The sequence below is a fragment of the Natator depressus genome, chromosome 3 (genome assembly GCF_965152275.1).
Source record: "Natator depressus isolate rNatDep1 chromosome 3, rNatDep2.hap1, whole genome shotgun sequence".
Classification (NCBI taxonomy): Eukaryota; Metazoa; Chordata; order Testudines; family Cheloniidae; genus Natator; species Natator depressus.
In genome coordinates this window covers 159,004,234-159,015,731 of record NC_134236.1, presented here as the reverse complement: position 1 = coordinate 159,015,731, position 11,498 = coordinate 159,004,234, and the positions used below count along the sequence as shown (strand labels likewise).

General features: G+C 43.0%; 1 protein-coding gene across 1 annotated transcript; it reads left to right on the top strand.

The window, feature by feature from the left end:
* Positions 1-522: 522 nt before the first annotated feature.
* H3-3A (H3.3 histone A) lies at positions 523-8,200 on the top strand. The gene is made up of 4 exons (XM_074947099.1): positions 523-660; positions 2,183-2,337; positions 3,905-4,058; positions 7,563-8,200. Exons 2-4 carry the CDS (start codon positions 2,210-2,212, stop codon positions 7,689-7,691), a joined length of 411 nt encoding a protein of 136 aa, XP_074803200.1. The 5' UTR covers positions 523-660; positions 2,183-2,209; the 3' UTR covers positions 7,692-8,200.
* The last annotated feature ends 3,298 nt before the right edge of the window (positions 8,201-11,498 follow it).

Sequence of the window (11,498 nt, the reverse complement as noted above, 5' to 3'; positions counted from 1 at the left end):
GGGCAGTGCCCCACAGGTAAGCCAGGACACGACTAATATTTTTATTTGTTCAGCAATTAGGGGCACAACAGTGTGGGGCTGCCTGGCCCTAGCCATCTCTGGGGGTGGAGACAGGGCAGCGGCCGGGTCTGGTTGCGAGGTGCGGGGCTGGCTACAGCTGGGGTATGGTAGGGGCGGACGGCTACAGGGGGCCGGTTGCCGTTGGTCTGATCTCGCGCTGGCTGTTGGGCTCACGCCCGCGGCCGTTAGCCGCGGCAGAGTCCCCGGAGTGGCCTCGCGCTCCCTCCTGGCCGCTGGCCTCCCCCTCTGCTCGCGGGAAAAGGGAGGAGGGGAGGGAATCCCTCTCGCGCGCGCGGCGTGTCTTTTGTGTTTGTACACACAGAGCCCGGCTCAGAGGTTGCGCGGGGGCAGAGATGAGGGAGGGAGGAAGGGGAGTGGGCGTGGCCAAGCCTTCCCTCCATTGTGCACCATTGGCCGCCTGGTGGAGGCCGGGGCGTGGCCGGGGCGGGAGAGGGCGGGGCCAGGCGGCGGGGACGGCCCTCGCGAGTCAGCCATCTTTCAATTGTGCTCTCAGCCGCCGCCGCCAGCAGCAGTAGCTGTAGCTCCTCCTCGCTTCCTCCCTCCCTGCACGGCAGCCGCTCTCAGCCCAAGCGGACGGGGGTAAGTCCCTGGCTCTCCCCCCAAGACTCCCCGCGCCCCGCCAGTCGGCGGGGCACCCATGGCCGCCCCCCAACCCGCCGCACAAACTTTTGGGGGCCAGAAATCGCTGCTGGGAAGCGGCAGCATCTGGAGTCCCCCTTCTCCTCGCCACCTTCCCCTGCTCAGCCAAGGAGCCTGAGCTGCTCCCTTCCCCAGCCCCCCCAGCCCCTCTTCGCTCGATCATTGCCCCCCTGTGCCCCCCTTACCCCCACTCCAGACCCCCACCAACATCCTCCCCAGCCCCTTAGCTACCTCCTGAGCCCAACATCTCCCCGGATCAGGGCTGGGAAGCAGCTGCAAAGAGGAGCCACTTGCCAGCCCAGGGTAACTCTCCTGCCTTCCTTCCCCTGCTCCCCACAGTTGTTGCTCAGCTTCACCATCTTGTCTCTTTTCTCTGGTCACCGACCATATTTTTTTCCTATTGCCTAAAAAACAATAAAAAAGGAAAGAAATTTGCAAAAGAAACAACCGCAACCCAGTGCATTTTTTTGCATTTTGATTGCAAACTTTTCCCCCATTCCCACTTGATCTGCACCCACATGGTTTGGAGTTCCTTGTATTTTTTGCATTATTTTTTGCAATTTTATTTTTTTCCCTCTTTGCAAAAGGACTAGGGCTGCATTTCGTGATTGTTTCCATTTTGTTCGGGTCTGGGAGATGAGTTTGCCAGTGAGAGGCGCTTGGGAGCGAGGCAGCCTTGGAAAAGCAATTGCACAGAAAGAGGCAGAGAGGCAGCACCAAAAACAACCCCCCCAAAAAGTTTGTTGCTTTCTTGAACTTAAGTCAGACTCTTTTTGTTTGCGGAATAAATACCGATTTGCGTGTATTTGCTTTTTAATTTGCGGGCATAGCCGAGCGATTGCAATGGGCAGGTTGCTTTGCAGAAACCATTGAGGGGCTGCTTGTCTACTTTCCCCCTCTCTACTGTTTTGAAAGAGGTATTTTTGCTCAATGCAGACTATAAATTGGATGCAAGCCCCCCAATGTTTTTCAGGTAATATTTGGAGCACTTTTCAGCTGACGGGGGGAGAGCTACAGGGGGCAGTAACAATCTCTTATCTGTTGTTTGAATCGACCTATTTACGTTTTGCTGCTGCATCGTTCCTGTTTAACGCTTGGGTGAAACTGCATTTTAATAATAATCTGAGGTCTTCAGACAGTTAATTTCTTTTGCAATTAGATAAATTAGACCGATGGGCCTTTTTGGCTAGTGTGTTTTTTCTTAATTCAGCAGTTGAAAGGGAAGGATTCCTTTATGTGGCAAGCAGTTACCTAGAGTCGCAGGTTCTGTTGTTAGAAGTGTGGTGTTTGCATGGTACAGAGGTATAATCGGGATCATTTTAATTGTTCAATGTTGTACGTCTTTTGATTCTTGTTAGACAATATTTTTAAGGTGTAAAAGATAAATCTGCATTTCTGGAACATCTGAGCTAGTGGCTAGTTTGTTGCAGTGTGTGATCGCATGGTAATTTTTTACCGATAGGTGTAAGGAAGAGAAGTTTTCAGGAACATGGCTCGTACCAAGCAAACTGCCCGTAAATCCACTGGTGGTAAGGCACCTAGGAAGCAGCTCGCTACGAAAGCAGCTCGCAAGAGTGCGCCCTCTACTGGAGGGGTCAAGAAACCTCATCGCTACAGGTACAGAAATTACCAGGGACAAAGCTTGTGATGCAACATCCCCTTAACCAAACGGAAACGTTTATCGGAGCAGAACTTTTTGCATTGGGGGAACTTTGGTGGTTTTCTTTTTAATTCTTGATCAGGGTGATTTTTACAATGCTTTCATTATTTCACTACTTGATTATGAACAAGTTTTAAATAATCCACAATATGTTTTATGTTGAATATTTGCACAGTGGCTTAAATTTATGTGTAGTAATAATAGGCTTATTGAATAGATTATGAATTTTAAATTATATTTATGCAATTAAGACCTCGTTTAAGCTTAAACAAATGTCATCCAAACATATATGCACTTTGTGATTTAGCTTCTAATTAATTTAAGTATGGTAACAGAATTGGACTGAAACAAACTTTAATGCACAGAACTGATTTTAATTTACTTAAACTGGTACAATTTTGTCTTCACAGCTATTTTGCTATTTAATGAACTGACAGTGTAGTTAAGATATTCTACCATTAGAGGGCAGAACATGTCTACATATAAGCAGAATCTTTGCAAATAATTTTACGTTCAGTTAACCTAAAATGAAGACTTAAATAGAGGAGGAAATAGGTTAGAATTACAGGTAAATCTCTTGCTGACAATTATGTTGTAATAAACTCTTTCATCCGGAAGGATCCTTGTGCAATTAAGAGATTTAACATACGATTGTTCATCTTGAGGGATAGTCATTGTTATTAAAGTGTGTGTGTCTTCTCTTTGAGAAGAGGAGCAGAAAGGCATTTTGGAAAGTGAATGTAATCTTGAAACACCACAAATGCATATTTTAAGAATGTTTTAGTCTGCATTCATGGTCCATAAAGTAGTATTAGAGAATACAGATGAGAAGAGGGAGGTGGAAATTAATACTACAAATTAGTAAGTAACTTAAGGCAAAAAACCCCAAATGTTCATAATAAAGGAAATATACACAATAATCATGCCAGAAATGAACTGTGTGTTTGCAAAAAGATGGCATTAACATGAATTTTTAGTTAAAACACTAATGTAAGAAAATTTGAGATTTTAAGCTCTTAGAATAAAATATAACCAAGGATATGATGTTTTTCAGTGCCGTTTTTATGGTCATAGCTACAGGGTAGGGAGGGAGTGACCTGTTTTTGATGCGAATTAGCTGGTTGAGGTAAATCCTTGGGGAGAGTCTGTGGCTTAACTTGACCAGATAACTCATGTTAACACTACAACTTGCCTTGTCTGCACTAAGTTTAACACACGTTGGTTAGTGTACGTTAGCTAATGTGTTGCACACCTTTTTTTCATGCTGAAGACAAGGCTTTGGAAGGTCTACTCTTGTTGCTTATCCATAGATGGAATGCCTGTTGAAGTTAATATATGAGTGATGAGATCAGGCCCTCTTTGTATGTCAAGGTGTTTTTGTGTTGTAAATACTGAGATGCTTCTAGTAAAAACAGAGCATATACAAAACGTTCCTAGTTCAGATTAGAAGAACGTGGGTTATTTGATATTCTAAAATGATATAGAATATTTGTAAGTGTTAATTATTTTTTTATTAATTAAAAGGCCGGGTACTGTGGCTCTCCGTGAAATCAGACGTTATCAGAAGTCTACTGAACTTCTGATCCGCAAACTTCCCTTCCAGCGTCTGGTGCGTGAAATTGCTCAGGACTTCAAAACAGATCTGCGCTTCCAGAGCGCTGCTATTGGTGCTTTGCAGGTAAAATTTATCGGAAGACTGATTTATTTTTAGGCCTAATTTAAAAGAATTTTTTTGTGCATGAATGTCTGTAGACGAGCTTGTGAAACTCATGGCAGTTGTCATACTGCTTAGATTTGTATGCATCTGTATTCATATTCAGAAGGTGGTTAAATGGTGTCCCTGTCTGCTAGTGTGGATTCCTAATAGTTTGAGTACTGTTTAACAAAATGTGTTACCTGGTGTTTCCTTATGCAAATATCTAAAAACATCACAAAGAACTAAAGAAGCATCCATAACTGAAACCTCTAATATCTTTTAAAAAATAATTTAAACAGATTAACTCTTAGAGTACCTTGAATACCTGAAAAAAGATTTATCAAGGAAATAATTCATCATGACGAGAGAGGAACTGCTGGAATATTGCTGTAAATATGCACACAAACTAATCTGCAGTAACTTTTATATAAGTATCCTTTATGATGGTAAAACATGGAAATGACTTAAAAGAATATCTTTAGAGCAGTAGCCGATAGGGCCATGCTGTTGCCTTTGTTACTGTGGGGGAGAGGATGTGATAGGTTAGTTACATAAACTCATGTAATTGGCTGGGCTGTTTCTGTGGTTAGTCAAAATTTCACTCGATTGGTGGACTTCAGAAGTAGGCATTTACCGATTCAATTCTAGGTGAATTGATGCTACTGTGTTCAACTCCCCCGAAGTAATTAGCTTTTTGTGGTTGTATCATTTATAATTTGATAACATAATCTCGTCAATAAACAACTTTATAAAAATGCCATAAATATATTATTAAAATTGGAAATAGCTCTCATAAAAAATCTCTTAACTTATTAAATGCAGAAATAGTACTTTTCTCATAATAAACTAAGATAAATGTTCTATTCCTTCCCTCTCACTTAAATTTTGTAATAATTAACATCGTTGAAAGCCAAGCTCTTTGAGAGTAGATAACCTGTGTGTTTATAATTTAAGGTTTCAGGACACTCAAAAAACTTCACTGAGCACACATTTAGGTAACCAGGGCTTCCTAAAATACAGTTAGTATAACAATGATTAATAATTGCAGATTTGCTAGCATTTCAGTTATGTACCACAAAGTATATTGGGAAATTGGTGGCTTTTTATTGATCCTGCTCTTGGATTTGTTTGGGCAACTTAAATCCTGAATAGTTCATTTTTGTTACCTCTGCACATATAAAAATAATTTGGCAATTTTCAATATTAAATTTTAATACAACTGTAACTTAATCATGTAACTGGATAAAGCTGCTAATAGAATTATACTATAGCAGGGGTGGCCAACTGTGGTTTGCAAGCTGCATGTGGCTCTTTTACAATTAGTGTGGCTCGTGGTGTCCCCCCCATGTCTTCCCCCCCCCCCCTCTAGCTACCAGATGGGAGGGGAGCTCGGGGCTTTTGCACTGTGGCATCATAGAGGGGCTAGGGGCTTCTGCCAGAGACAACTGGTGCCTGCTGAGAGTTGGGGGGGGACAAACCTTTAAATTGTGCCCTCCCCGCAACAGCTTGAGGCATGTCCCCAAACCTCAGCAGCTCTTCCCTGCAGCTCCCAGGTGTTAGCTCCGCTGCATGGAGAGGCAGCAGCATAAGGAAAGGTTCTCCCTGCAGCGCCCAGCTGTTTGCCCGCTGCCACAGGCCACAGCTCCCAGCTTGCTGGCTCCAGCAGCTGTTGTGCAGAGAGGGGGGCCTGGCGGCACCATGTGACCAAGCAGGGCCAGCAAACCCTGGCAGAAATCTGGGGGACATGACCCCCCATGCCTCCCCATGCGTTGCCTCTGGTTTCTGCCCAATGTAGAGGGAGGTCTCGGTGTTTCAGCTCTGCGGAGCATACCTGCTGAGGCTTGGGACTTCAGCAGGAGTGGGGCTGGAGCCCTGAGACTCCCCTCTCCCCTCAGGGCTGAAGTCCAAAGCCCTGACAGGCGTACCCCAACTCTTAAACTTCTGGAGGTTATTGTATGCAGCTCAGGGGGTGAGTAAGTTTGGCCACTCCTGCATTGTAGCATCCTTTCTTCTCTTCTCATTGTGAAAAATAGTAGTGCCTACTTGTCTTGTTAAAGTTCTGTGTTCAGGTAATTAGAAGGATCAAATGTTTCAAGTGGGTGGCTTGTCTCTAAATGATTTTGCTTTATTATTTCTAAAGCAAAGTCTGTGGTTTCTGACCCATACATGCTTAACTTCCCCAGCTGATTTTAGTGGGGCATCACATGCTTAAAGTTAAGCATTTGCGTAATTGTGGGCTTGTGGCGTGAGGCTTTTAAATCCTTAACTGGTGTTTTAAAACCTAGTGGGAGAGTCTCAAGATTTTGGGGTTTGTCTACACTAGTTTTTTTAAACTTGGAATTAATTAATTGCAAATTAACTCAAGGCTGCTAAAACACTGCAAAGGCTAATTTGGACATACCCCTTTTGTTTCAGGATAGAAACCTTTGGTTTACTCTAGTGCTCAGCGTAATGGTAATCTTGCAAGGCAAAAAGGGCATGTGTGTTTATTTTTCCAATCCTGTTGGCTCATCCTACTTACCTGAACATGATTGAAAAGCCCTATTAAGATGCAGGATAATTTGTATTGAGGCTATGTTGTAAACTGTGTTCCCTTCCCCCACAGGCTTTAACTTGAGCACTTCACTATATGTTAAAGGCAGCGTGTCTGGTCTACACTAGGCTTTTAACATATGTTCGGCCTTGTTGTCGGTAGGAAAAGCTGTGTGCTGAAATCCTAGTGAGGAAGGGTAGTTTTCACATGAATTAGCAGGTCAAGTTAAAGAAGATGTGGGAGCCTAAGCACCTTTTGGTCGTCGAGACACGCCTTTACTAGTGCTACCGTTGTCCTATTATTCCATTCACAAGTACAAGTCAAAAGAAAGTTCAGCATCAATCTACTGTGTAAAAACTTTAAGCAGTCTTCCAGATTTGCTTTACAGGTATAGAAGCTGAAGAGCATCTGTATTGGCTTTGTACCTGTTTCTGAATTTTGCATTTTAGAAGCTAACTTGAAGGTTACTTGATGTTAGAATTCAGACTCTTGCTCGCTTCAAACAGTGTAAGCTGTTCTACTGAGTTTAGTGTCACTCTGAATCATAATAATGGGCTTAAAGTTCCTAGTCAAAGTATTTTAAAATGATTAAATATTTATTTAATTGTAGGAGTACTGTTGTAGCTATAATACTTCCCAATATCTTATGTTTTGGTCAAAGTATCTCTGTAATCATCTTCCAGAGAATATCAGCTAAATAGCAGAGGTATACCAAACTTTATTTGGCTAAAAGTACAGAAAATCATTATCTGTGGAAGTAAAAGTAATACAGGTTGGCTGTTTGTAGGGAAGCAGTGAGAGAGACTGACACTATTGAAAATACTAAACTGTTGGTATCTTTAATAGATATGTTCCTAGACTTACGATTACTTGAGATTCTGTCATGGACTCCTATATTCTTTTAGGTGCTGTGTGTGTAAAAAGTCTTTAACTCTTTGTTTCTTCTATAATAGGAGGCAAGTGAAGCCTACCTGGTTGGCCTGTTTGAAGATACCAACCTCTGTGCTATCCATGCCAAACGTGTCACAATCATGCCAAAAGATATCCAGCTAGCACGCCGCATACGTGGAGAGCGTGCTTAAACTCCACTATGGTGGGTTTGTCCTTCTCAATACAAATCTCTTCTTCCTGTTATTGGTAGTAATGAACGTTAGATATTTTTTTTCCATGGGGTTAAAAGGTACCTAAGTATATGGTTGCAAATGGAAACATAGGGGACAGAATCGGGTATTGGCAAGTTTTTTTTCCATTTTCATTTGTGTGTGGATTTTTAATATAAATGCGGGGACATAGAGCATTAATGCAGTCAAAAATGTTTCAGTGAACAAGTTTCAACAATTCAACTTTATAGCAATTATAAATAAACCTGTCAAATTTTTCTGGACAATGCCAGCATTTGGATTTTTTTAAAACAAGTAAATTTCTTATCGATGGCAATTAAATGGTGTTTGTAGCATTTTTATCATACAGTAGATTCCATCCATTCGCTATACTTTTCTAACTGAGTTGTCCTACATGCAAGTACATGTTTTTAATGTTGTCTGTCTTCTGTGCTGTTCCTGTAAGTTTGCTATTAAAATACATTAAACAACACCTGCTTTTAGTCTTGTTTTTTAAACCTTCTACTTGGATCGTCTGAGATACAAGTGGTTCAACGTGTAGGGTTTTGGACAACTTTTCTACCGATTCCTCTTCCTGCTCCAGGTTTAATACTGAAAAGTAACGTTTCCAGCATTGTTTTAACGTTCGCTCAGGCCCAGAAGAGTGTGTTCTTGCAATAACTGTGAAGTAGCTGCTTTTTTTAAAAAGAAAAAAGTTTCTTCACTGGTGGAAGAAAGTGAGAGCTTTGAGCCTCTGATCACTTCAGGGTTAAGCAACACTTTTTGATAAGTGTATTAAATAGGTAAAGAGACTGGGATGTGGAAGTAGTATGGAAAGCAAGAAGAAAGTCACTGGGTAAGAGTTCTAAATTTCACTATATATTTTTTAAAAAAAAATTTGTTGGTAATTTGACCTTTTTTTTTTTTACTTCAATTAAAAACTGTTCGTTCGTGCAGAGTCTGGAAGTAAACCTTCAGTCCATGCAGAACATAATCAAAAGAACCTAGGGCAAACCAAGGTAAAATGCCTTTTTTTTTTTTTTTTTTAAATTCATCTCTTCCCCTTCACCACCATCCCCACTCCGCCCACCATCTCATTCTCAACCAGGTAATGTTTACTTTGTTTTGATGAGTGCCTTTTTTTGAACAAAGTTCTTTGCCCTGGTTGAGAACTCAGCATATGCACAATTGCTTGTAATTCCTACTCCCTGTTCAAAATAATAGTATAGTACATGCATGATAAGTCATCTTTTTTAGTTTTGATCTCTCATGCAAGTAGTGAATCAAGCTGGGTAGGTACTGCAAATGCTCATATTGGAGTATCAGTTTTATTTCTTAAACTCTCCTTGATTGTGCCTCTCGTTCATTTTAAATGACTGTTCCAGCAAAAAAAATTCTGGCTGAAACTGCCTTCTGTAAGACTTGATTAATTTTGAATTCATAACAGTGGTTAACTTCATTGGAAACTTGACTTTAAGGATTCTTCTCATCGAGCTGAGGAAGAACATACCACATTACTCATTTTTAGTCAACAGCTCTAATATCTAACTAATTTCTGCTCTGTAATTCATGTACAGGTAATAATTGGAGTGAAATTCTCCCCGTGCAGAGTCCCTACAAAACCTGTGTGCCCCTGAGTCCCTCAAAAAAAGGACTTCATGGCACAGAGGCTTTATGCAAGCTCTTAGCACAGGGGTGGGCAGACTACGTCCTAGGGGCTGCATCCGGCCCTTCAGACATTTTAATCCAGCCTTCGAACTCCCACCAGGGAGCAGGGGTCCGGGGCTTGCCCCGCTGTAACCGGAGAGCAGGGTCAGGGGCTTGCCCCACTCCGTGCATACCGTGGCTCCGCACGGCTCCCAGAAGCAGTGGCATGGCCCCTTTCTGGCTCCTATGTGTAGGGGCAGCCAAGGGGCTCTGCCCGCCCTAAGCGCCACCCCCGCAGCTCCTATTGGCTAGGAACCACGGCCAGTGGGAGCTGCAGGGACAGTGCCTGCGGATGGCAGGGTACAGAGCTGCCTGGCCGTGCCTCCGCATAGAAGCCGGAGGGGGGACATGCTGCTGCTTCTGGGAGGTGCTTGAGGTAAGTGCCGCTCAGAGACTGCACCCCTGATCCCCTGCCCATGCCCACACCCTCACCCCTTGCCACAGCCCTGATCCTCCTCCTGCCTTCCGAGCCCCTTAGTTCCAGCCTGGAGCACCTACCTTCCTGCACCCCAAACCCTCATCCCCAGTCCCATCACAGAGCATGCACCCCCAGCCAGAGCCCTCACCTCCCACCCCCACACCCCAACCTCTTGCCTCAGCGCAGAGCCCCCTCCCGCACACTGAGCTCCTCATTTCTTGGCCCCACCACAGAGTTTACACACCAAGTCAGAGCCCTCACCCCCTCCTGCACCCAATTTTATGCACATTCATGGCCTGCCATACAATTTCCACACCCAGATGTGGCCCTTAGGCCAAGAAGTTTGCTCACCCCTGTCTTAGCACAAGGGTGAACTTCATCTTCTGCAGATACCTTCAAACAGTAGAGATTCATGATCTGTTTTGGCAGTTCCTGAAGAGAGAGAGCCAAAACTTATTCAATAAATCATGTTCATAACTTGTCCAGCTCTAGTAGTAATGAATACTATCTGCCAGCATTGTTCAAGTCTCTTAATGGAGTAGCTTGTCGAGGAAAAGTAATGCCATACAGTGTAGTAAGAGCAGATCATTTGATGCTAAACCTGTCCAAATCTGTGAACCAAATATCAATTAACATTTGATTGACTGTCTTAGAAGAACCAAACCAAGGTGAGCAGCAAAGATTATTTAACTGAATTGAAATTTCAAGCCTGCCCTCTCTGCACATACATCTGGTAAACTCACTTTAACACAAACAGCCTATATTCAGACATCAACTGCCTGCAATGTCATATAGTTAGAGCCCTACTGTCAAGGTTCCTCCCCCACTCTGAACTCTAGGGTACAGATGTGGGGACCTGCATGAAAAACCTCCTAAGCTTATCTTTACCAGCTTAGGTCAAAACTTCCCCAAGGTACAAAATATTCCACCCTTTTGTCCTTGGATTGGCCGCTACCACCACCAAACAAATACTGGTTACTGGGGAAGAGCTGTTTGGACACGTCTTTCCCCCCAAAATACTTCCCAAAAACCTTGCACCCTACTTCCTGGACAAGGTTTGGTAAAAAGCCTCACCAATCTGCCTAGGTGACTACAGACCCAGACCCTTGGATCTTAAGAACAATGACCAATCCTCCCAACACTTGCACCCCCCCCTCTCCAGGGAAATGTTGGATAAAAAGCCTCACCAATTTGCATAGGTGACCACAGACCCAAACCCCTGGATCTGAGAACAATGAAAAAGCATTCAGTTTTCTTACAAGAAGACTTTTAATAAAAATAGAATTAGAAATAAGAAATCCCCCCTGTAAAATCAGGATGGTAAATACCTTACAGGGTAATTAGATTCAAAACATAGAGAACCCCTCTAGGCAAAAACCTTAAGTTACAAAAAAGATACACAGACAGAAATAGTTATTCTATTCAGCACAATTCTTTTCTCAGCCATTTAAAGAAATCATAATCTAACACATACCTAGCTAGATTACTTACTAAAAGTTCTAAGGCTTCATTCCTGGTCTATCCCCGGCAAGGACAAAATGTAGACAGACACACAAATCCTTTGTTTCTCTCCCTCCTCCCAGCTTTTGAAAGTATCTTGTCTCCTCATTGGTCATTTTGGTCAGGTGCCAGCGAGGTTACCTTTAGCTTCTTAACCCTTTACA

Excerpts from the sequence above, each read along its gene's own strand:
- H3-3A (XM_074947099.1), top strand. The coding sequence starts at position 2,210 with ATGGCTCGTACCAAGCAAACTGCCCGTAAATCCACTGGTGGTAAGGCA. Across the intron at positions 2,338-3,904 it reads AAGAAACCTCATCGCTACAG|GCCGGGTACTGTGGCTCTCC; the intron begins GTACAGAAATTA and ends ATTAATTAAAAG. Across the intron at positions 4,059-7,562 it reads CTGCTATTGGTGCTTTGCAG|GAGGCAAGTGAAGCCTACCT; the intron begins GTAAAATTTATC and ends CTTCTATAATAG.